This window comes from Asterias amurensis, chromosome 1 (genome assembly GCF_032118995.1).
Source record: "Asterias amurensis chromosome 1, ASM3211899v1".
NCBI lineage: Eukaryota > Metazoa > Echinodermata > Asteroidea > Forcipulatida > Asteriidae > Asterias > Asterias amurensis.
The window spans coordinates 11,110,378-11,135,810 of record NC_092648.1 but is presented as its reverse complement, the minus strand read 5'-3'; the positions used below and the strand labels follow the sequence as shown (position 1 = coordinate 11,135,810).

The 25,433-nt window shown below is 41.7% G+C and overlaps 1 protein-coding gene across 5 annotated transcripts in view; it reads right to left on the bottom strand.

The window, feature by feature from the left end:
- The window catches only part of LOC139945485 (dual E2 ubiquitin-conjugating enzyme/E3 ubiquitin-protein ligase BIRC6-like), a 78,572-nt gene that overhangs the window by 43,498 nt on the left and 9,641 nt on the right, over window positions 1–25,433 (bottom strand). For 2 of the 5 annotated variants that reach the window (XR_011787085.1, XM_071942845.1), the window contains exons 4-21: window positions 20,050–20,300; window positions 18,620–18,665; window positions 18,170–18,252; window positions 16,659–16,782; window positions 15,867–16,129; window positions 14,540–14,649; window positions 14,127–14,240; window positions 12,042–13,670; window positions 10,242–10,470; window positions 9,398–9,552; window positions 8,134–8,514; window positions 7,356–7,524; window positions 5,779–5,949; window positions 4,703–4,831; window positions 3,395–3,649; window positions 2,185–2,519; window positions 699–856; window positions 47–319 (exon numbers count right to left, since the gene is read on the bottom strand). Coding sequence is in view for 4 of the 5 variants with exons in the window: in XM_071942845.1 (XP_071798946.1) it covers window positions 47–319; window positions 699–856; window positions 2,185–2,519; window positions 3,395–3,649; window positions 4,703–4,831; window positions 5,779–5,949; window positions 7,356–7,524; window positions 8,134–8,514; window positions 9,398–9,552; window positions 10,242–10,470; window positions 12,042–13,670; window positions 14,127–14,240; window positions 14,540–14,649; window positions 15,867–16,129; window positions 16,659–16,782; window positions 18,170–18,252; window positions 18,620–18,665; window positions 20,050–20,300 (4,875 nt within the window). In the remaining variant the exon portion in view is untranslated. The remainder of the gene's footprint in view (window positions 1–46; window positions 320–698; window positions 857–2,184; window positions 2,520–3,394; window positions 3,650–4,702; window positions 4,832–5,778; window positions 5,950–7,355; window positions 7,525–8,133; window positions 8,515–9,397; window positions 9,553–10,241; window positions 10,471–12,041; window positions 13,671–14,126; window positions 14,241–14,539; window positions 14,650–15,866; window positions 16,130–16,658; window positions 16,783–18,169; window positions 18,253–18,619; window positions 18,666–20,049; window positions 20,301–25,433) is intronic. The other 3 variants (XM_071942867.1, XM_071942875.1, XM_071942858.1) reach the window with 3 other exon arrangements.

The window sequence follows — 25,433 nt, the reverse complement described above, 5'->3', positions numbered from 1 at the left end:
GTATCAATGCTGCAAATGGACTGTATAAATTACCACCAAGCCGCACCTTTGTTTTTCCTTTCGGCGTCGAGCCCTTGCCTTTTTCCAATCCCTGGAGCACTCCGTACCCAAACATATCCCCGTAGTCCCAACCACCCGGAGGCGGGGGCATTGACAAGAACCCCATGCTCTCATTGGGCGGAGTCAGGGGCGGGGTCATGAAGAAGGGCGTGTTCTTGGGCGTGGCCGGAAGGAACTCCCCATACAGGTGGTTGCTGGGCATACTGTTTGCTGTTGCTGATGCGCTGGTCTCTTGCAGTTTCTGCTCGAGTTTCTGCTTCTGAGTCAACACGTTCGAGAAATAAACAGAAAAAATAAAATCAAACATCACTTAGAAGTCCAAGGTCGCCAAATACTTTTGTGACTTGACTTTATCAACAAGTAATATAACTTGTTTTTATTCTGACACAGATTTGTACTAAGGACTGTATAAAAAAGTTCTGTGAAAAAAAATCCACAGGGAAATGTTCCATATGATTTTATCCTCATGTTTTTATGAATTTGACTTTAGTTTAAAAATGTATATAAAAATATAAAAATAAAATAAATACAAAATTTAAGAAATCTATTTGTTTTTCTTCTTCTTTTTAATTCTTTTTTTTTTCTTAAAAAAAAGGATTTCCACTTAAAAATGGAGAAAACACATCACTGTGACTAACCTGTTGGCTGAGTTTGATGAGAGTCTGTGTCTTGTGTTGCAGCAGCTGTAGTTGTTGCTCTGCTGAGGCCATGGTTGCTGACAGCGAGGAGGTTATGGACTCCGGCATGGTAGGGTTGCTGGTGTTGATTACCACAGAGCCCTGTACGCTGTCTGCGCCTAGAGACATTGCAACACAAACATAGATGAGAAATGGGATAGTTTTCTCCGAAAAAAAAATCCTACAAAAACCTGCACAATCCTATTAATGGCTTTCTCTAACCCTCCAAAAACCTGCAAAATCCTATTCATAAATACTTAAGACAGTTTATACGTTCTGATTGGTCGAGAGGGCATCACGAGGGGTTGTTTGAATGGATGATATAACACCAGTAAAAAGTGTTATAAACATGGGCGTGACACACGAGCTTGCACCAGCGCTTATAAAACAGTTTCTTCATTCCTACTAGTCAAGAGCAACGGCTGAAACAGCTGTGCCACATATCGCAATACGCGCGACGCGCACATCATCTCCTTTATAAGGAGTTGTTTACCCGAGGGCCTTACCATTTCATAGCTGGAGGGGTGTTGTGTTGAAAAAAATAATTGAAAAATTATGATTTTTGCATTTATTTTACCTTTTGACCAAGAAGTGTTGATGTTTTTTGACCGAAAAGGTATTTATGAATGGGAATCAAAGTGTGTTGAATCGGTTTTCAACTATTTGTTTAAACCTGCCGAGGCCTGGTTCTTGATAATTTACCTCGACTTCGTCTCAGTAAAATTATCAAGTCCAGGCCTCGGCGCGGCTTTAAACCACCAGTTGAAAACCTCTTCACCACACATTGATTCCCTTATTAATGGCTTTCCCTAACCCTCCAAAAACCTGCAAAATCCTATTCAAAAAGTTATCTAATTGCAGAGGACTGAGGAATGTAAGCCCAAAAACACTTCCTTATCACTGGGCCGCGCATATCAGTCTTAAAGGCATGGGACACTATTGGTAATTACTCAAAATAACTATTAGCATAAAACCTTACTTGATAACGAGTAATGGGGAGGGGTTGATGGTATAAAACATTGTGAGAAACAGCTCCTCTTCATCAAATTTGATTTTGAGACCTCATAATTAGATTTTAAAGGGACTTCTGGTAAAACATTCAAAGGCGTCGGTCAAGATGGAAAAAAGGGAATTCTCAAGTGGTAGGGAAAGCAAGTGTGAACAGGTGTGTCTTAAGTTGCTGCTGAGAGATGGAGATGTTGCCAAGTGCATATATAATTTAAAATTTGTTCATGCTAACCTCTCCTTCTTTGTGATACTGTAAGTTAAACATTTTGTTATTGTTATAACCCTTCCCCAGGGTATGGTGTTTGTTCTGCTTCTGCGCAAGGAGTGTCACCCGTGACAGACACGGCGCATTATAAGTCTCCTATATTTTTACTTTGATTAAAACGAACACAATACAATACAAGACACATATTATTATCATATTGGTTAATGGACTGACCTGATCCAACCCTTTCCACGTGGGTTCCATCGCTGGTACTACAGCACATGAAATGAAGCGGTTCCACCTCAAGGAGGCCCCTCATGAAGTGGGTACCGCTCAGTGGGCTGCTGGCGGGGTCACTGCTCAGCTTGCTACCCCCCTGGGAGCTGCCCTGCATGTCGGGTATGTCGTAGCTGAACCCGGAGGACGGGATCCCCGGCGGATTGGGGAACGTGGGCGGTACGGCGTTGGATGTCGCCGAGGCAGAGGAGCTGGATTTGGGGGCGGGGCTGACGACGGGGGGCTCCATGTCGAAGAGGATGGGATCCAGTGGGGTACCATAGAGTCCAAACCTATGAGTGTTAAAATAGTTTTCTGGGGTCAATGGGGTATTCTTAATTTGCAAAGGAATAACCAGACTGTCAAATCAATATTACAACAATCAACCAGTCACCAGGCATTTTCTTTTCATAGTACTTAAAAAGTGTTAAAACACTTTTTAGTGGTTTTTTGTGTTTTTACTGTATGGGAGCATTTGAATTACCCTTTTTGGGATCTAATAAAGATTGATTGAACTTAATTATTTCAGCTCAACAGTAAACAAAACTTGATTCAAGTTGCTCAGGAATCACTTTTTTCTGAGGAAGTCCATTTTGACTGTGTTTACAACTCATTAATGAATTGTTTCTCCAAATTAATGAATTGTTTCTCCAAATTCCAAATTTTTGTATTGATTTTTAATCAACCGGGGGCATTTCAAACGAAATCATTTCATAAGATGCTTAGATTTCACATAGAAATTACACAATTTTAGTTCAGGGTCAATACCAAAGTATGATCTAACCTTTTAACGCCATTCCTTCTCAATCAAAGTTTTTGTGAGTATCAAGGATGTGATAGGCTGTTGAAAACAAAAACCTCAACTGTGAGGGTAAAGTACGAAAGCTTGCAAGGGCAAAAGCTTTCGAATGCGAAGCCTACTTATATACATTTGTCTTTTGTTTTGAAAGCCCTACTCTGCAATAATGGGCGTTCTATGTGGTTTTATCTTCACATTTTTATGAAATTGATCTTAATTTAAAAACATACATTTATTTTTTGGGGTGGGGGGGGGGTGGTAACAATAAAAATATTTCCCTACACCCCCCCACCCCCCCCCAAAAAAAAAAAACCCAGAGAAATCACATCCCTGGAATACAATCAACCATTACTAGGGCTACTGACTGACCTTGATCTCAAGAGAGAATGCTCCGGCAGGGTCCTATCAGCCAGCTGCTGGGCGGACGCCATGAGTAGACTGGTGCACGCCTTGCCGGTCCTCTTGGTATCTTGCTGCTTGACCATCCCCAACATCAGGAAGAACCAGTGCATGGAACCAGACGAGATGGAGGCTAAGAGAGAGGGTAGGATGCGCAGGAGACTGTACAGGAGAGCCTGCTTGAAGCCCTGGTAGGGTCGCGGGTCTTGCCCACGCTTTGCGCATCTGGAAAATTTATTCGTATAAAAGTTAACTTTAAATTAATAATAATAATAAGATTTTATATAGCGCTTTGACAGGAAGATCAAAGCGCTAAACAAGAATAGACAGACAACTATGAAGGCGTGAATAAGAAGTGGTTTCAGCACTTTCTGAGTATAGAAATAGATTGGGTATTCCTGATGCTGATTGAAATGCTATTCTAACTTTTGGGGCCAGCTATTAAGAAAGACTTATCGTCGAGGGATTTGGAACTTAAAGGATTGTTAAGAAGAAGTTTGTCTGTAGACGATCTGAGTCCTGCCATTCTTAAAGGAACGGTATATGTTTGGTAATTACTCATGAATGGCAATAAAAATGTTCTTGGTTAGACGTACAGCACCTTTCGATAGTATAAAGCATTTTAGGAATCATTTCACTTTGAAGTAATGTGGTTGAGAAAAAATATATATCAGTTTTTATGCCCTCAACAGCCGGTTTTAAGCAGCCAATTAAAGCCATTATACACTTTCGGTAAACAGTATTGTCCAAGTCCCATACTTCGTGTATCACAACTTATATATAAAATAACAAACATGTGAAAATTTAGGTTCAATCGGTCATCGGAGTCGGGAGAAAATAACGGGAAAACCCATTCTTGTTTCCGCGCGTTTCGCCGTGTCATGACATGTGTTTAAAATAAATCCGTAATTCTCGCTAACAAGAATTTATATTGTTTTAATTTTTTTCTCAACAAGTAAAGCATTTCAAGGAACAATATTTCAAGAGAAGTCTTTCACCATTACCTTCTGTAAACCCTGTAAATTTTTTGTAAATCTGTGAAATTTTTTTTTTTCTGTACCGAAAGTGTATAATGGCTTTAAGACCTTGTCGCCACTCTTTTATTCCCTTACTGAATATCCAAGAATAGTGTCAAGGATTTAAATGGTTCTCTTTTGTTCCACTACCTTATCTGTCCTTTAAGCCACACATAGTAACAACAACCAATGCATTCTGTAAACTGAAATCAGAAGTTCCTAAAAACAAAAAGCCACCAATAAATTGCTTGATAACACTCACCCCATGCATAGAGCTAGCAACTGACTGCATTTATGAGCGATACTCCTGTTGGCCGATATGTAGCACGCCTGCACCAGATCGGCTAGGTGTGTCAATGTCGTCCCAACCATATTGGTACATTTAGCAACACTAAAATATCAATTATAAACATAACTGCATTATAACAACAGAAGTCCCAAACATTGTGCTTTGTATGTGAAGTTTGAAGCTTAGCATGGTCTGGATAATTAGAGGTTACTTATTACTAGCAATTTATGCAACTTTTTTTTTCGCCCAGTCAATTTCCCTTGTGGTTTGTCACTTGATATTTGAAATGAAGAAGTCGCAACCCCTTTAAAGTGATCCTTCCCAGACTGACGCTTCCGAAATTGAATCGTAAACTTACTTGTGATCCATGGTAGTTAAAAGTTGCAGCGACACACCCAAACAAAGATATTGACAAAATAAGGGAATCACCAGCATACGGCTAGATAGCTCAATTGGTAAAGCACCGGGACATTAATCCAGATGTCGTTGTTTCAAATCCAGCACTAGTAAAATTATCTTTGTTCAACCCCAAATTACTTTTCAAACAAAAACAGTTTATATACTAAAAACTGTGTTGTCATTTTTAAATCTTGTCTTTTCATGTCTTGTCCATTTTGACTCGGGTCTTGTGAGAAAGAAAACATTAAACTTAAAGACATTGGACACGATTGGTAATTGTCAAAGACCAGTCTTCTCACTTGCTGTATATCAACATATGCATAAAATAACAATTTTTTTAGTTCAATCGGTCATCGAAGTTGCGAGATAATAAATGAAAGAAAAAACACCCTTGTCACACGAAGTTGCATGCTTTCAGATGCTTGATTTCGAGACCTCAAGTTCTAAATCTGAGGTCTCGAAACCAAATTCATGGAAAATTACTTCTTTCTCGAAAACTACTCCACTTCAGAGAGAGCCATTTTCTTAATATTTTATACTATCAACCTCTCCCCATTACTCATTACCAAGTAAGTTTTTATGCTAATAATTATTTTGAGTAATTTCCAATAGTTTCCACTGCCTTTAAACTGAAGCGTCGATATATTTACCTGACTGGCTCACATATATGCACGCTGGCAATCCAGCACAGAACATCCAGACCCACTTGCTGGAAATGCTGCCACGTTGTAACATCGGATGGCGGGGGTAGAAGACCCATGATACCAAGCATCAAGTTCTCCTGGAACTCAACTGACTCTAGCATTGCCACACGCTGCAATCTGTAATAGTCATACCAAACATAATCAGACCTTTCGATATACATGACATAACAATTAAAGGAACATTACAGAATTGGTAAGAAACAAAAATCGTGAAGATCACAGATTTACATAAAACTTAAAATGAATGTATTCCATTATCGGTAGCAAATGGCGTTCCCCAAGTGATTGGGTAATACATGTATGTTCTCTCAAAGGTGTGGAATAAATTCAACGAGCTGCACTATTTTGTTATCTAATCTTTGAACTCTGTCTTATTTCATAGAGCTGATAAGCACACAAATTTGCTTAGCGCGATATTTCTTCCTTGTTAATAACAGCAATACCAACCAAATTTCCACATGATTTTCAGGATAAGCAAACAACAGCTGAATACCACCAACAAGAAATATGCAACAAATGGAAAGTTTGTTGGTAATCCTGTTTTTATCAAGGAAGAAATTTCATGCTGAAGCAAATTTGTGTGCTTAGCAGCTCTACGAAATTGGGCCCTGGCAACAAATAAAATAAGATGTGTTTGACCAGAGAACCATCCCACTTTGCTGTGCATGGCTGAGCCTTCTAACAATTGGGGCACAATTTCATAGAGCTACTTAAGCACAAAAAATAGCTAAGCACAACAAAAATATGCTAACCAGAATGAGGTTAACAGCCGAATTACCATGTCACATGTTCAATTTGTGACTATTATCCTGCTCATTTCTGCTAAGCAGAAAATTAGTAAGCAATATTTTCTGCTTATATAAGCAACTCTATGAAATGTTTTTCAAGCATGTAATGGATTGCTGAGAAATACATGAACTTGCACTTAAATTATCCACTATAGGAAGAATAACCCATAAATGGAATTCACAATCTGAGTAACATTTTGTGCAGAAACATTTCTCAGAAAAATTCGTTTTTGAATCCTTATCTCTAAAACCATATTCCTTTGTTGGGAATGGTTTCTCATTATCCATAAGGGTTTCTCATTTATCAACAGCTGCAGTGGTTCTTACAAAAGTTTTATATTAATTTTTGTTTTTACCTATACACCGATGTGTGTTAGCAGTACTTTCCCCGAGTCCTGTGAAAAATATATCACAGGCATATTACCCGGGTGGGATTCACACCCACAACCCTTGCAATTCTAAAGCAGTGTCTTACAAACTAGACTACCTGAGGTTGCTAGAGGCAGTTGGAATCCTATGTTTTGGCAGCGGGTACCGCAACGATATATAATAGATGTTAAATTTGCATAAACCGATGTGTGTTAGCACTGTATACTCAGTACTTAACAATTTTATAGTCATTAATATTTGGAGTAACTACAATAGGTATACCTTCCCTTTAAGTCAAATCCCACATAGCACCTGCCCTTTCACATAGAGAGAGGACATGGACAAAAGGTGATATTGGGCACCAACCTGTCTTTAGTGAGGTTGACTTTCTTGGTTCTACGTATCGTGATGGACAGCTCCTGGATCCAGTCACAGCCCTTGTATTTATCGGTCTCTTTCCTCAGGGCCGTTGCAGCTAGCCTCTCTGTAGCGCTGGCTGGATGGGTGTTTTGTAGCAGTGAGATCAGACAAGAACCTGGGGGAGCAAAGGCCACAGACATAAATTATCTGACACCAAGCTCTCTAACATTCAACAGCTGCAGTGATTTCTTACCAAGTTTGTATAACTATCAATAACTATCAATAGGTATTTAAATCAAATCCCTAAAAGATTAGTTTTGCAAAGTTTCAACAATGTAAATATCAGATCGAGACAAATAATTAAAATTAAATAATAAATAAAAAATTATAAATTACATATTCATTTACCAAAAAAAACAAGCTTCAGGTTTGAACACAATTTTGACTATTTCTTTCTCTTTTGGGTGACTGCTGTACTTCTTTCTAGAAAACTTGGAAGGCTCAAGGAGACTTTGAGATTTGAGAAAATCTTGAAATCAAAAAAGATCCTCACAGGTGAGCAAGGACTTTTTGATTAGTGAATGTTCGTGTTTCACATTGCTAGCATTCTTCCCTTTCCAAAGCTGGCTCAGAATTTCCGCACTAACCCTGTAAGCGGGAATGGTGGCCATAAGCAAGAAATTTAACCATAAGCAGAGCCTTGAGGATCAGACAACTTTCTTAAGAAGTTTATAACAAACCACGCCTAAACTTGAGAACATTTCGGGGCACAAACCTAACATACCTTTTTCTTTCTCTGAATCTTTGCTCTTTGCATTAGTCTTGCCATCGCCGTTCTCCAATGCGAATATATGCAGCAAGAATGATCTGCTCTTGCACAGCATGAGCTGTCGGCTCGTCAGCGTCACCATGCCCGTGTGGCTCGGCATGTCGATGAAGCACTCCATGTTGCACGGACCGCACAGGATGTCGTCCCGGTGATTCATCAAGTACGTGGAGTGCATCAAGGCGTCTCCGTTCATGCCATACGGGGGCGGCGTTTGGGGCGGTGCTGGGCCGTCGGGCATGTCGATGTTCTGCACTTTGGGTTCCGTCGCCGACGCGCTCATGTTGAAGTCGATTTTGGCATCAACGGGTGTGGACTTGATGTTCATGGAATCTTTTTCTGTATTTGAATACAGAAATAACCCAAACAAACTTAGTAATTTGTAAACAAAAATCTCTAAGGAAAAGTTGTTTTTCTATGGATACAGAAATAACCCAAATAAATTAAGTAAATGGTAAACAAAAAACTCCATGGAAGAGTTATTTAAAATGTACCAAAACTTCCGCGGATACAGAAATTTACCATATTAAATTGGACACAGAGCTCTCAAGCCCAAATCTTGCAAAGCCCAGACAAGATACAAAACCAGGAGTCAAAAATCAAACAATAATAGCCATATCTGGGTGAATCTTGATGATTATGAATTTCTTATTTTTTTATTTAGTTAGTTAGTTAGTTATTTATTTATACTGGTTGTGAAGTAAAGGATCCTCAGAAAAGCAAAATGGAATGGAGACAAAGGCAGGAGGTTTCAGTTTTAGAAGTGGGAGGAAAACCCCAGATAGTTTTTTCAGGGGAAACCCACACAATCAGGTAGGGACTGAGAACTCAATCCACACAGTACACCAGCGGGATTTGAACCCCGGTCCTAGAGGTGGAAGGCGACCAACCACCCTGTGAAAAGAAGCACCCTGCCAAGAAGGCCAGTAACAAACATCATCATTATCATACTGCCACCATCTAGTTCACGTTAAATATAGATAAGTTGCAATAGATGCCATCTTTACAGGCAAATTGCATTTTGGCTTGCAGGGGCACCAAGTGTCAGTTTGTTAACGCAAACACGCTGTTTACTAACTAATCAGGCAACGAGTTTTGTGAAATCTGAGGGAGCTGCACGCCGTTCTCGCGCTAAACACATGGCTGTGTGTTCCAAATTGCCCGTAAAGATGGCCCGTAAAGATGTGGGAACTATTTATTGCACCGTCACCACAATGTTTACCTTTCTTGCACTGAGTTCCACTCTGTTTGAGCAATGTCAGCTGGATCTTGGGTGCCGAGGGACAATTGACGTGCAGGCTGAACTTCAAATCAACATGGCCGACACAACAGGATTTGGGTAGAACCAATTCAAACAGGTGTTCTTTCCAGCTGGAGCTGTAAGGAATCAGTTCAAAGGATGATTAGCTCTACATTTTAAATTTTTCAAAAATCATACTTCTTTTGAATGTTTTTTGTTTTGGTTAATGAAGTTTACTCTGAAGCCTGGTTCATACTTCCTGCCAATGCGAATAAGAAGCGAATGTTGACGACTCAAATTCGCATCGAATAATACGCAGCAGTTCTACTCTGCTCAACTCACTTGCGAATATCGCTGCAAAAGTAAGTTGGGACGGCAAATTCTCGCCAAATTTCGCTCGCATTCGCATGAAGTACGGGCTTTAGCCAGTTGCTGTCAAGGCTCTTCCATTTTCTCGCTTTTACCTTGACAGGATCATTTTGCTCGTACTTGCCAGAATCAGTTTTCTTTGAGAGTACTGCTCGGACAAAGACTTAACCATGACTGAACAAAGTCAAGAGGACAAATATTCTGCTTGAGGATCAGGATTTTTTTTTCCTTATGAGAATATACCATATTCACACCCTGTGACTAGCACAACATGCTCCGTAGTGAAAACTACATGTATGGGCAAACTTTGTTCTGGTTCTCCAAAGTAACACAAAAATACAAAAGTCACATCCCCAAGCTCGCATCCAGGGGAAAACTGGTGTGTTAACATGTCATTCGGCATTAACTTCTTAAAGCTCAATGATTTTTTAAGTTGACTACATCCTAAGACACTAACCTGTCAGGCTGCAGCTTCCATGTGCGAGTGTGCTGCGTGGCGTCGCCCTGCTGCCGCTGGTGTAGATGCTGCGGGTGGCGTCGCTGCTGCTGCTCTTGTTGTATCTCCACCCAGCATGGCGGCACGGTGGCGGAGAAACGCGGCACGAGGGTCTCGAACTGCGTCAGTTGCCACATCGTACTCAGGTTCTTCATCGTTAATGGCTGATTGGCTAGAAACTCATCAGCTGCTGTAGAACATCAAAAATTACATTTTATTTTACCGTAAATGAGCAAACTTAGTTATGGTTTATGCCTACAACCCTCTTACTGTCTAACCATTCAATATCATCCACTGTGGTCTTGAAGGATAGATATATTGTAAAGACCCCTTGCAATACGCACAGCATACTCACATGTGCCTATCCTGGGTGTCATTTTGGTTGTCAAAATCGTATACAAACATGCACAAAAGAGAGTTGACACCCAAAACTACGCGCAATTGTTCAGAGGCGCAGAGAACAGAGAACAGCTATTGTCCAATGATTTGCCTCCTTTTTGAGAGTGTGACGTCATATGCAATGGGTCTATAAGCCTGCAATTGAGCAACTACAGCTACAGCTACCTAAGATTTTAGCATCATGGTATCAGTATAGCCCTATATAGGACTCTTCCTCTGTACACAGATACAGAGTCCTAACTATGAAAGCCCGTTTCTGGGGCAGAAAAATGTCAAAGCTTCATAACTCAAATCTTACCTGCAACAAGCCACTAATTTCAACAGATTCACATTCCATGGCGGCATACATTTTTCTGCGGTGGGTTTTGGTCCTCATATTTTCCTCACAAATCCGTCATTTTCGTGAAACATTGCAGCTTCCAACGTTAAAAAATTCCCGTTTCGATCGTTTTCTCACAGTGTTGTCTGTCGTGTCGTGCGTACGCGTATACATTCGCATGCAAGACGCATGATGCAAGCTTAGACACATGAATTCTTGGTCACCGTATCTTGACTGCACAGCGTTAACACGCAACACAATTCAAAATTTGCGCGTCGCGCGTCTTGCGTACACACGGCAGACTGTAAGAGTACGAACAAAAATGGGAATTCCTTAACGTTGGGAGCTGCATTATTTCATGAAAATGACAGATTGTGAAGAATAGCTTACGATCAAAACCCACCGCAGAAAAACATATGCTGCCATGTAATGTGAATCTGTTGAAACTGGTGCTTTCTTGCAGGTAAGATTTGAGTTATGAAGCTGTGAAAATTTTTCGCCCCAGAAATGTACCCCAATGTCCAGGACATCACTGTAGTACAATACGAAAGTGTTAGGCCGCCAGGGCTAGGTATCAGTATAGGCAACCTTAGCAACCCCTGTAGCTACAGTCATAGCCATAGCTGGACATAGCTGACAATTCAGATACTGTCCATTATTCACAAGGCAGCAGAGCTCAAATGTTACACTACACCACAGGCCCGAGGCCAGTGGTTTTAGTACCGGCAAGTAAACTTATGACCAGAGATGTCCAGTAGTCTTGTGTTTTACAATTGAACAACATTACCTCACTGAGTCAGAAAAATACCTTCCCTACCTATGTTTAGAGTAATGAAGTATACTTAATACCCACAAAGACAGATGAAATAAATTTTCTCTTAAAAATATCTATGTAAGGATTTTTTTTCTGATTTTTTTTTGGATCTTGTACAAACATTTCTGGTCCAGTGAACATTTTGAGACACAAACACTGCAGTCTTGTGGCCTTTTCTCCCAAGTTCAAGCTCTAGACACATCATTGAGTACAACATTTTGACACTTACGTTTCTTTTCCTCACCAGCATCAGTCTCTTCCTCGACATTCATCTCCTGCTCTGAGGAGACCGTCTTGGTAGCCTTCCCTCGCTTGCTCACTCCTGGAGAGTTTGAGGCTTGTAGCTGGAGGAACAGTATATCACCCGTCTCCGAGCAAACGCACAGCCTTTCCATTCCGGTGCAGTAGGACATCGCCACAAACTTTTCTGTCCTTGCGGATGACAGGTGTTGCTGCTGCGAAGGAAAGGTCCCTAGCGTGGACCAAGACCCGATGTCCACTATCTTTACGACACCGCTCAGTGTAAGAACGGCACACTTCCCAAGTTGTTTGTCCAGGGGTTTAGAGTCTGGCTCATCGATGCTAAGAGCTTCCAAGGCAGCCGTTATGGATCCCGAATCCATCTTGGATAGTGAGTCTAATAAAGAAGGCGCCCTTTGGGAGGAGTCCCCTTCTTCGTCACTTGCTACATCAGAGAGTTCTGGAGGCAACAGAACCAGGGATTCGACTGTTTCCTCCGCGGAAGTTAATTTGTGGATAGCCACAGGTTTATCATGAAGTACAGTTGAACCGTCGCGAGATAGGATTCTGTATATAAGGGCGAAGCCGGTGTTTACATCACTGCACTCCATAGGAGCACTTGCAGCTTCTGTTGAAGGTCCAATGTCTTGATCAAAAGACGAGGCACTGTTGACCCTCAAGCCCGTCCCAGCTTCGTCCGAGCCACCATCCTTGCAATCCTTGTTCAGATCGTTCTGTTCGTTACATAGGCTTTCCTTTGTAGGAGTATTGCACTGCGATTTGACCATGTCATTGTCCTCTAATTGTCCTTCATGCGGCCCGACGACGACCAACAAGTGTTTCTTGTCTGGGCACGGAGTGATGCACTTCACCCACAGCTTGTCGCACTGGGCGCACGGGGGCAATTCTATACACTGCAGGGCACCTTCGCTAATTTGAAATGGTTTGATATCTATTCCGTCCAGTAGATTTATGCCCGCCTGATCGGCGCCAATTGCGTCCGCATTAATCGACCCGTCCATCAGGGCCTGCTCTTCTTCAATTTCAAGAATCTGCGACATATACAACTTGGGTCCTGCTTGCACATTGAACATACTCCCTTTAGCCTTGTCCAAACTTTTCTTTTGAGCGGCAGTGTTTGTTACAACCGGGGAGGCCGAGTAGATGATCAAACACTTCCTGTGGAGGGACTCCGAGTCTGTCTCCTCGATCATTCCCGGTCCCTTTGAGTCGACTTCGTCTCCTAGATAAGCATCAGCAAACTCTAGCTGCCTGTTGGAGATGTCAACACCCAACCCCGCTTCGTCCTCGGGGCCGGAATCATCAGCAATGCGCATCTTATCAAATGCCGCCGTGAACGGGTTACCGGCATCAGAGGCCCCGGCAGCTGGCGTGATATCGTCTTTCAAATCTTCATCTGACATGGCTGTTAGTATACCGGCGTTGCTATCTGTCTTGTTGGGCCTTCGTATACTGACAGCTGCAATGAGTGAGGGGTCACAAGAGTGCTCCTCACTATTTGATGGGTTCATGTCCGAGGAGGCAGAGGATGCCTCGTGGGAGGTACCTTGCACAATGCTCAACGACGACACAATGATGTCCTTTGAATGTTGGCATTCTGTAAGATAATCATATATATTTATTTTTATTAAAACAATAAATTGTGCCCCGAGGGCCAAATTGCATGTGACTGTACAACGATTAATGTAATTTTAAATTTTAAATAAACATCAATACATCAATTATTAAAGGCAGTGGACACTATTGGTAATTATTCAAAATAATTATTAGCGTTAAACCTTACATGGTAGCGAGTAGGCTAATGGGGAGAGGTTCGATAGTATAAAACAGAGAGAGAAGTAATTTTCCACGAATTTGATTTGAGACCTCAGAATTAAAATTTGAGGTCTCGAAATTAAGCATCAGAAAGCACACAACTTCGTGTAACAACAGTTTCTAGAGCGCCGCAAGTTAAACCGGAGCTCCTTGGTATAAAACCTGCTCCCCATCAATTCATGCAGATTGGTTGTAGAGAGAACTCAAACATAAAGCGCAGCCGTCGATTGCCTCTTACCTTTGGGTTTCGAAGCTACATTCACCTCACTGCCACTGACATCTGACAACGAGTCACCTTGAAGCCGCCACGCCCCGCCCACTTCGATCACTTCAATAGTTCCGTAGCTTTTCTCTGCAAAATCACAAGAATTCTCGCGTTACTTTCCATTTCAGAAATCATACAATGTAATTTGAAGAATTGTTTTCATGGATTACAAGATAGTATGTAATACCTTTGTGTTAGTGTAATGATATACACTTTTATTATTATAATACAGTTCTTTTATATTCCAGATCTGGGTTTATATCAAGTTATTAACCACAACGAAAACTGACTGTGTAAATTTGTACACATCTAACATTTATAAAGGATTAAAACAATCGACGGTTCTAAAACCAAAGGTGTCCTTCGCCTTTAAACAGTAAGCTCACCCTTGTTGGTCATTTCTTCATGGAGTGAGTTTGCCAAGGGCTCCTCCTTGTCTTGTTCCCCGTCTTCTCCAATCACATCCTGGCTGCACTCATTACTTAGGTTGGCACTACTTAAAGATCACAAAGAGTCATGTCAAATTCAAAACGCTGCAGAAACCCCCAAAAGGTGAAATACAATAATAAGTATAATGAATCAATCAACCCTCCTACTCTTTGACCATTCAATGTCATTCACTGTGGTTTTGAACGACTGTTGCACTATGCCAGCCTACGATATGGTACCATGTGGTGAATACATCCACACAGTCCAATCAACCCTCCTACTCTTTGACCATTCAATGTCATTCACTGTGGTTTTGAACGACTGTTGCACTATGCCAGCCTACGATATGGTATCATGTGGTGAATACATCCACACAGTCCAATCAACCCTCCTACTCTTTGACCATTCAATGTCATTCACTGTGGTTTTGAACGACTGTTGCTCTATGCCAGCCTGCGATATGATATAATGTGGTAAATGCATCCACACGGTCCAATCAACCCTTCCTACTGTTTGACCATTCAATGTCATTCACTGTGGTTTTGAACGACTGTTGCACTATGCCAGCCTGCGATATGGTATCATGTGGTGAATACATCCACACAGTCCAATCAACCCTTCCTACTGTTTGACCATTCAATGTCCTCCACTGGGGTTTTGAACGACTGTTGCACTATGCCAGCCTACGATATATCATGTGATGAATCCTTCCAGATAGTCCACAATCAAGCATCCTACTATCTGACCATTTAATGTCCTCCACTGTAGTCTTGAATGACCGTTGCAACATGCCAGCCTGTGATAAGGTATCATGTGGTGAATGCATCCACACAGTCCACAGTCAACCCCCTTACTGTTTGACCAATCGAAGTCATTCACTGTGGTTTTGAACAATTGTTGCACTTCACCAGTCTGTGATCTAACATCAAGAGGTGAATGTATACACAGTCCACGGTCAACCCTTCTACTGTCTGACCATTCACTATCATCGATCCCTGCACTACCGCAAAGCCAAGCTACATCAGTTCATTTTAGAACAAAACATTCAACACTTTCAATAGCCTTACAGACAAAACATCAAGTTAATATCATGTCCGTCTGACATTGAATCTTGCTTACGGCTTTATAGCATATGAAGCCCAAGATCGTTATAAAAAACACAGTAAATCAGCACTCTCAATTACAAGGCTTCAAATGTAGCCTAAGTTGGGGTCAGAGCCATAACAGTGTTTAAAAAGGGCTCAAGACTCCTTACAAGTCTGGCATCTTGACTTCTTAACTTACTTCTCATCCTCCTTTGTATTCCCTTTGATCTCAGTCAGGGTGGTCTCCTCCACCCAGGCCTCGGGTATCTTGGCGTCAGGACCTCGTGTGGCAACAGCGTCCTCTTGGTCAACTACCTTGCCAGTCAGGATGGGGTCTTGGGGACTGATCTGGAAGTTGGACACGAGCTTCAACTGATCGACCACATCCCAGATGCTGATGTTGCCATGGCGACTGGAGGTTGCCATGAGGTTGGGACAGGCAGAGGTGCTTACACAGGTAATCTGTTGAACAAGAAGTAGGATCAGTGACACATTAAGTTATAAAAGTCCCTAATAAATTTGTTGGGCCTTTAATTCCCACGTGGACTTTGTTATTTTCTGTACGAAACAAAATTGCTCACTATAATGCTCAAATATGCGTGAGGCTTGCACAGTTAAAGGGTTTGGGTACTTTTGTATGACACAAAACACAATTGTCCACAAATTTTCATTAACCTTATACGGTTTAAAGATATTGATGGTAGAAAGATTCCCTTTAAATACTACTCGCTGAGGTGCTGTAGTTTTTGAGACTTCTAGCGAGAAGTATTTTATTACTATCTGAAAGCACACGAATTCGACAAACACGAGTGTTTTTTTCTCTCATCTTTTTCTCACAACTTCGATGACCAATTTAGCTCAAATTTTCACAGGCTTGTTATTTTAATGCTTAAGTTGGGATACACCAAGTGAGAAGACTGGTCTTTGACAATTACTAAACGTGTACCTTCCTTTTAAGTATACAGCTTCTAGTTTATTTATGGGGTTTTACCTTTTGGTTGCCATCCCCATGTAGCTGTGCAGGACCCGTAGCTAATGTAAAAGACAACGGTACATTCTCTGTTGGCTCTCCACGGACAAACGGACAATTTGGTGAGTGCCTCTCATGCTCGGACCTATGGAGGGCGCCAAACAAAACAAAAAGTTAACAATTCTGCGCAACTTCTTACATTACCCCCGATCAGGGGTGGATTTCACAAAGAGCTTAGACTGGTCTTAAAACATGAGCCCAGTTACATAGAGCTGCTATAGCACAATAAGTGGCTAAGCATAATAAAATTGCGCTTACCGGAATAAGGTTACCAGCCAAACTACTATGTCACAAAGGCAATTTGTGACTGGTATCCTGCTAATTTCTTATTTCAGGAAATTGATAAGCAATATCTTCTGCTTAAGCAGCTTTTTGAAATGAGGCCCAATACTGGGGCCAATTTCACGGCTCTGCTTACCATAAGCAAAGAGTTAACGCTTACAGAAGCAGGCAATTACGCGGTTATTTTAAGCGTATTTCACAGGTCAGCAGGGAATTTGTAATTCTAATGTAATGGTAATTTGGCTTGTAACCTTATTATTGTAAGCAAACTTGTTTTGTGCTAAGCTACTTTGTGTGTGTAAGCAGTTCCATGAAATTGCTCCAAAGGTGGTATATGTTTATGTACAACTTTACAACAAAGTCACTGATTATTCACAGGCTCGTCACTTATTACGCATAAGCAGCTCCACATAATTTGGACCTGCTCCAAAGCTGGCACATGTTCCTGTATAATTTTACCAAAAAGTCACTGATTTCCACATGCAAAGGCATGTAGCTTCATATGACAGAAACTGATCATTCTGAAATGACCTTTATGAAACAAATGTGAAAGGCAAGTCCAGACATGTTTTTTGTTAGGACATAAATCTTCAGGGAAAATTGAGCTTGTGGTTCCTATGTGTATCGCTGCAGCCAGTTTGAGTAAAGTGCGCGTGGCTCGCAGTGTGCAATGGGCCTTCACAATATGCTAATTACATTCACGCATGGGTACAGACTTAATTGGTTGGAAAACGCCACAGAGCTTCGCACTAGGAAGACACACTAATGTGTATGCACCCCACCACCATGAGCCCCATACAAATTTTGCCAATACGCCTCCCTTGACGTCATAATTCTCGCCTCGTTTTGGGTTAGCATTGTGATGTACCTCGTGCATGAATATTAAGAGTAGATCAAGTCCGCATGCGTGATTTGCAATTTGCATATTCCATCACACTAGGACAAACAGGCCCCAATTTCATAGAGCTGTTAAGCACAAAAAGTAGCTTAGCGCAATAAAAATATGCTTACCAGAATGAGGATCCCAGCCAAAACACTATTGTGACTGGTATCCTGCTTACTTTTGCTAAGCAGAAAGCTTCTAAGCAGCATTTGCTGCTCAAGCAGCTCTATGAAATTGGACCTACATGTACCATTACTGACTGGTATCCTGCTTATTGTTGTGTAGATGATGATAGATTAAGTCTTACCATGGCTCATCGGTTGGTTCCCAGCATACTAGGCACACGCTGCATGTAAAACACATGGCACGGTCATCGCCCGCTGCACTTGGCTGTAAACATTTCAAACATTGAACAGTCAAATTAAATGATTTTGAACAAAAACAATCCTTTATACAAATCTACACAATGACTTGCCATATTGTTCATAGTGTTAGAGGGGCAGAAAAATTTTAACAAAAACTTTTCTCCCATTGAACTTAATCATATGCTGCTGTTTCAAACAAACAAAAAAGAATAGAAAAAAATAGAAAAAAAACATTAACATTTTCCATGTAGTATGCAAAGTTGTTTGTTGTACATAACTGATGGACGTGATAAAATGGCAGGATCCCGACAATAGTTCATTTTTAGTTTTTGTGACTGGCATCCTGCTTATTTTTGCTTAGGACCTGAACTAGTTAGGTAGTAAGTACAAACCTGATGGTAGAAGCCTGCTTGTGCCATCGGTTCTGGAAGAGCCCATCTGAAGAAAGAAATCAAAAGCTGCAGTGTAATTATCAAATTTATACGAAGAAAAACAGTTGTCAGTCAGTCATCCAGTTTTGCAACAATGCATATAAATAATTTTCTTTAGCTAGGACTGTGGAACCATCTTCCCATCACCATACACACCTCAAATTCACTGCCTATTTTCAAGAAAGCACTTAGAAAACATCTATTTTCTTAGTTTCTGTTTATTGCTTTTTTGTTCATTTGTTGTACTACTTGCATTGCTATTGTATGTCTAAAGCGTTGTGATCTAAATGAAATGGCGCTATATAAAAGCCCATTGTGTTGTATTGTATATTGTATTGTATATGCAGCCCATTAGAACTCTAGGCTACATGTTTTAGACTTAAATATTCAAATCATTTCCTCCTATGTTTAAACACGGTCAGTAAGTCTAGGTAACTCTTCATGACTACAGGCAAACGAATGCAGCAACCTCGTTAAGGGTTACACAACACAAAGGACAAACGGCTCAATGTCCAATCCCAAGGGGCTTTGCTAGTAAATGCTTTCCCGAATCTGTCAGACCACAACTGCATATAAAACTGATGTTAAAAAACAGTGGCAAATCCACTGTGCAATTCTTGCGCATATTTACACTTCCGGGATCAAGATGGTCCTGACCATATCAAGTTTAACGTGTGCACTATAAGCCTTTTTGAGGTATGGCGGACACAATGCTACAACACTGTAAAGTTGTGGTAAATTTGTGCGTATTGACCATAGAAATAAAACATATGTTATTCAGTGAAGTGCGCATTTTAGGCGACGCGACACGTAAACCTAAAGACCACCAACATGGTGAACGTGGCATCAGTCTCGGCATGTGACGCGCGCGTACCTCAAAAAGGCTTATTCTGTTTCTTCAAATAATGTAGTTTATCATGTTTATGGCTAAACAAATTACATTGCTGAAAAGGTAGAGATTAGCGATACAAAATAATAATAATAATACATAACAGGATGTCTATGGCGCCATTCCATCTAGATCATGGCACTTAGTACCAAGAGACAATGAAAAACAAATAAAGGGCAACTTGAAACAGGTGAATGTTTAAGTTGTCTTTGAATGACGAAACATTGTCCAGTGATCTGATGCGACATAGTATTATGGTTAAAAAGTTTAGGGAACAAACCAACGAAGAAAACCAGAGAACAAGACTATACCTAAGTTTCTGGTTACTTGTAAACGTTTGCACAACCAACATTCATATTATCATTAAACCAAAATTATGTAACAATTGTACAAATTTAGGCGTGTTTTATAGATGGGGTTCCTAAAAAAAAAAATACATTAGTTTCAAACTACTGAACAGTTCCAAAACCAAAGGTATACTTTGCCATTAAGGGAAACTTACTTGTAGTCCATGTGGGGCCACATCAAGAAGGTCTCTCTACGTGCAGCTTCGCTGTACATCTGTGCCCTATCAACAGTCTGCGTACCCACACTACGATTAGCCTCGGGGAAGAGCGCCTGTAGACGGTCCGAGATGGCCGCAGCGATGGATAGACCGGACACATGTAGGTTGGAACGTCTCAACTCATCCAAGAGACTGCGGCACACCGACCGGAGGGCACAGAGGGAGACACGGAGCTGGATGGTAGCCCACTGTAGGAGTAAAGTATAATACGAGATTGGAAAAGCTGACAAGTAGTCGCAGACAGTGTTCATGTTTTGTGTGACCAGGGTTCAATTGCCCGAGGCCAGGCCCAATGTCACAGCACTGCTTGAAGGCAGTGGACACTCTTGGTAATTACACAAAATAATTATTAGTGTGACCCTTGGAATAAGTACGGGCATGAAACGGCAAGTCTGATCATATAGTAGCTCTTTAGTTTTATTGAGATCTGTAAACGGTGAATCTGTTGGGTGAAGACACGCAAAGACGTCAGTTAAGGTCTTCGGCCCAAAACAGAATGCTCATACAAAATATACAATAATAATTACATAAACTAAACTTTAAAAGAATAAACAATGAAACGATAAAACAATACTCGCGGTTCGCGCCAAAATTAAGGACGCGACCGCCATCTTGGATTTAAGGCAAATTAACGGTGAAATGCAATATAAACAGGTTATTTCCAATCCCAGAAGCAATGATAAAATAAACTAAAGGATCTCCAAAATGTTACATTCAGTAACACTGCTAAGATTATTAGGAAAGGCTCTAGAGGTAATAAATATATCTAAACACCGCAAATCAATAAATAGCTAGCGTGATGTTGCAAAAGCAACCAGATATCCACTAAAGTCAACAACATTCTATAAACAAATTGAGACTTGAGGATAGTGCTTATTACCTACTATTTAATCTAAGTAGTAATTAGGAAAACATTTAAATGCAAAATATAACAAGATCTTTACCTGTTGGGTGAAGACACGCAAAGACGTCAGTTAAGGTCTTCGGCCCAAAACAGAATGCTCTTGAACCGGAAAGCAGCCCGCAGAGGGCGCTAGCCATGCAAGTAAAGCAAATGATTACGTAACATAAAAATAAACGTGGGGGGGTCGCATCGCACCCGTGACATTATTCCCCCTGGAGAAAAATGTCGTCCTCGGCATGCAACTAACATAACCTACGTTACATATTTACACAATGGAAATTTTACAACTTATGAAAACAAAATGGTGGCAAATGTCTTCCATACCATCCAACCTTTAAACAAAACTCTGGTGTTCCAAGCATTTAGTTAGAACAACTAAAAGGTAAGTATTCTATAACTAAGGAGCAGAACACCAGTAATTTAAATACATCTCTAAATGGTTCCTTCAAAAAAGACTCTGTCATTTTGGTAGACAAAACTTAATGCAGAAGTTAATTACATTACAACTTCAATATCTTGACACATTGAAAGTAACAATTATAACGAAATGAACATAACTCAGAGAGATTTTTTGTTTCTTTCTCTCTATAACAGTATTATTTAAATAATACTTCGTTATCTTCATTGAGTTACAATCAATAATAATACAGTGTATATACAATTGGGGGGGGGTTATTAGATGGAACTGTGTTCTTGCAGAAGGAGACGCAGACAAGCTTTTCTTCTTGTCTTAGCCATAGTAGGCTCTTTCCACTTGTCGAACAGTCGTCGTCCATTGCATATCTTTTCTTGGCGTGATGTATCTCGTGCTTGCAGTTGTTTGGTTTGACCTATGAAGTCATAGGTAAACCTTGTGGGCGGCTGTCTGTTTCTGATAGGTCTAGGGCTCGGTGGCGAAAGATATACCGTACTTTCAGTGTCGTTCGACTCATCTGTAACATCAATAGTTTGGGTTTCCAGTAACTCAGGGGTAAGTTGCGGTGGTGCGACAGGAGGGGAAACTTCAACGACATTGCTTGGCTCAAGATCTATGATTGGTGTGAGGACAGGAGGTGATAGTGACGGAGATAGTGAAGGAGACATTGACGAAGATTCAGTTTCTACTGGGATGAAGTCTATGTCTATCTCTTCGTCGCTAGTTTCACTATGATCCATGATAGTTGGAACTTTCTCACTCTCCTGATGTTCGTCTGACTCTAACTGGGTTTCCTGATGTGGTTCATCGGCTGTTGTGTTGTTCTCTTCTAGTGGGAGAAACATGCATGGAGTCAGCATGTTTCTGTGCACAGTTCTTTCTCTACCGTCACCGAGGGAGCGGAGGCTGTACACAGGTAGATCTTTGTGCTTTGAAATCACAATATAGGGCTGTGATTCCCATCTATCGGCTAATTTGCATGTGCCAATGAGGTTCTTGTTTTGGATGAGGACTCTGTCACCTAGACGTAGAGGAGCGATGGAGGAACCTCTGTCATACAGGCGTTTCTGCTTCGACTGCGCTTGTTTGACGTAGTCGCTGGCCCTTGTGTATGATTTCTGTAGTCTTTCTCTCAGCTGCTCTACATAGTCCGCATAGTTTGAAGTAGACTCTCTCTGAGTGGAATTGAGTCCAAACATCAAGTCGACTGGTAGATTTGGGTGTCTACCAAACATCAGGTAGAACGGAGCATAACCGGTGGAGTCGTGACGTGTGGAGTTGTATGCGTGTGTCATTATTTCGACGTATTGCTTCCAGTCTTTCTTCTGATTTTCTTCTAATGTCCCAAGCATGTTAAGGAGCGTATGGTTAAAACGCTCTGTGACGCCATTTCCTTGAGGGTGATACGGGGTAGTTCGGCTCTTTTTGATGCCACAGATCTTGCATAATTCTCGGATGAGTTGGCTTTCAAAGTTGCGACCCTGATCAGCGTGTAGTCGTACAGGAAATCCGTAGTGCTGTATTATCTTTTCCCAGAGTATCTTAGCAACTGTGCCTGCCTTCTGATCGCGAGATGGAAACGCCTGGGCATACTTGGTGAAATGATCTGTGATTACCAAAATGTTTTCATAGCCACCTTTGCTTCTTTCCAGCTTGAGGTAATCGATGCAGAGTAATTCCATAGGCTCAGTTGTGGTGATGCTGACCAAAGGTACACGCGTTTTTGTAGACGGAGTTTTTCTTAGGCAGCATCGCTTGCATTGTTCACACCAAGTTTTGATGTCACTTGCCATCTTGGACCAAAAGAAGCGGGTTCTTGCGATGTCGAGCGTTCTTTCGTAGCCCAAGTGACCGAAATCATTGTGGAGTGATGTCATTACTGTGTGTCGAAATTGTTCAGGGAGAACAAGCTGTTCGGCTGTTGATCCGTCATGGGTCTTTCTGAGACGATAGAGTACGCCGTTTTTCATGTGAAGCTTTTCCCATTGTCTTAGGTACATGAGGCATCCGAGCTTTTCACAACTCCTCTCTGCTCTGGTTGGTTTTCTTCCTTTCTCTAGATAGTGTATGACTCTGGATATGTCCGTGTCACTTCTCTGAGCGGATATGATGTCTTTCTCTTGTAGTCTCGGCAACTCATTTGATGGGAGTGACGTGTGACTCTGTGTCATGACATCGCATCTTGCAATTGGAGGTTCGATGAAGGGAGTTGTTTCGGGTGGGTGACTGTTGCAGATAGCTTGCACGATGTGGGGAGGAATTGTGATTGCATCCTTTTGGAATGACAAGAGACTTCTTGAAGTATCAGCTTGCGATTTGCGAGAGAGTGCATCAGCCGCTCCGTTGTTCTTTCCGGGCTTGTATTTAACAGTGAAATTGAACTGAGATAGTGCCGCAATCCATCTTTGGCCTGTCGCATCTAGTTTGGCAGATGTAGTGACATAAAGGAGAGGATTGTTGTCTGTCAGCACGGTACATTGGTTGCCCAGAAGATAGTCTCGTAGCTTGTCAGTAATCGCCCACTTCATGGCTAGGAATTCTAACTTATGTGCTGCGTAGCGAGATTCGGCGGGGTTGAGTCCTCTGCTTGCGTAAGCGATGACTCTCTCTGTTCCATTTTGGACTTGGCTGAGGACAGCTCCGAGCCCTACTCCTGATGCATCGGTCTGGAGTATAAACGGGAGTGAATAGTCGGCGTAGGCGAGGATCGGTGGAGATGTCAAGTACTGCTTTAACATGTCCATCGCGTTCTGACACTCTTCTGTCCAGATGAAAGGTGGGGTTACAGATGGAGAGGTGTTTTTGGTATTCTTCTTCTTTCGTCTTGGGTCACCAGCAGTGAGCTTGTAGAGAGGTGAGACAACGTGTGAGTATCCTTTAATAAATCTTCTATAGTAGCCAGTGAAGCCGAGGAAGCGTTGTAGTTCCTTGCGATTAGTGGGGGTTGGCCAGTGCTCTACTTGTTGCGTCTTCTCTGGATCAGTACTAATGCCTTTGTTCGAAACGATGTGTCCGAGGTATCTAACTTCTTCTTGGAGGAGGTTACACTTGGACGGCTTCAGTTTCAGACCGTGTTGCCTCAAACAGGAGAACACTTTAGAGAGGCGGTCGAGATGGTCTTCGAAGTTGGCAGAGAATATGATGATGTCATCGAGGTAGAGAAGACACGTGACGTAGTTTTGCTCTCCGAGACAAGTCATCATCAGACGTTGGAATGTAGCTGGGGCATTTGCTAAGCCGAAGGGCATCCGATTACATTCAAATAGTCCCATGGGGGTAGTGAACGCTGTCTTAGGTATGTCTTCGTCTTCCATTTGAACCTGCCAGTAGCCTGATGTGAGATCTAGAGTGGTGAAGAGTTGAGCATTTCCAAGAGCGTCCAGTGCTTCATCGATGCGAGGGAGAGGATATGCATCACGTACAGTTTTGCTGTTCAGGCGACGATAGTCAATACATATCCGCAGTGAACCATCCTTCTTATGGGCTATCACTATCGGTGAGGCGAATGGACTGTTACTTCTGCGGATGACACCTGCTTCTTCCATGGCCTTGAGATGATCTTTGACAGCTTGGTATTGTGAAGGAGGAATTCGGCGGTGAGGAAGTCGAAAGGGTTGATTGTCTATGAGTGGGATGGAGTGCTTCATCGTCGACGTACATCCAAAGTCCAGGGGACTGGATGAGAATACGTCAGAGTAATTCTGAAGGAGACTCTCTAGCTGCTGCTTTTGTGACTCGCTGTCTAACTTCGCTTTGGATAGGTCAACAAGTGGTGTATGTTTAACATCTCCTGGACTTTCATGGACTTGGCTCAGCTGATAAGAAGGAGAAACATCTTCGTCTTCCTGTCTAGCTTGTAACGTTTCGTAGTCTTCATTGAGTGGTAGATCATCAATGCGCTGGATGTATGCTAGCTGTGCGAGTTTGCAGTTGCGTTTGATGGTTATGGGCTTGGCGGAGATGTTGCAAAGTCTCACGGGTACTTGGCAGTTAGATTCAACA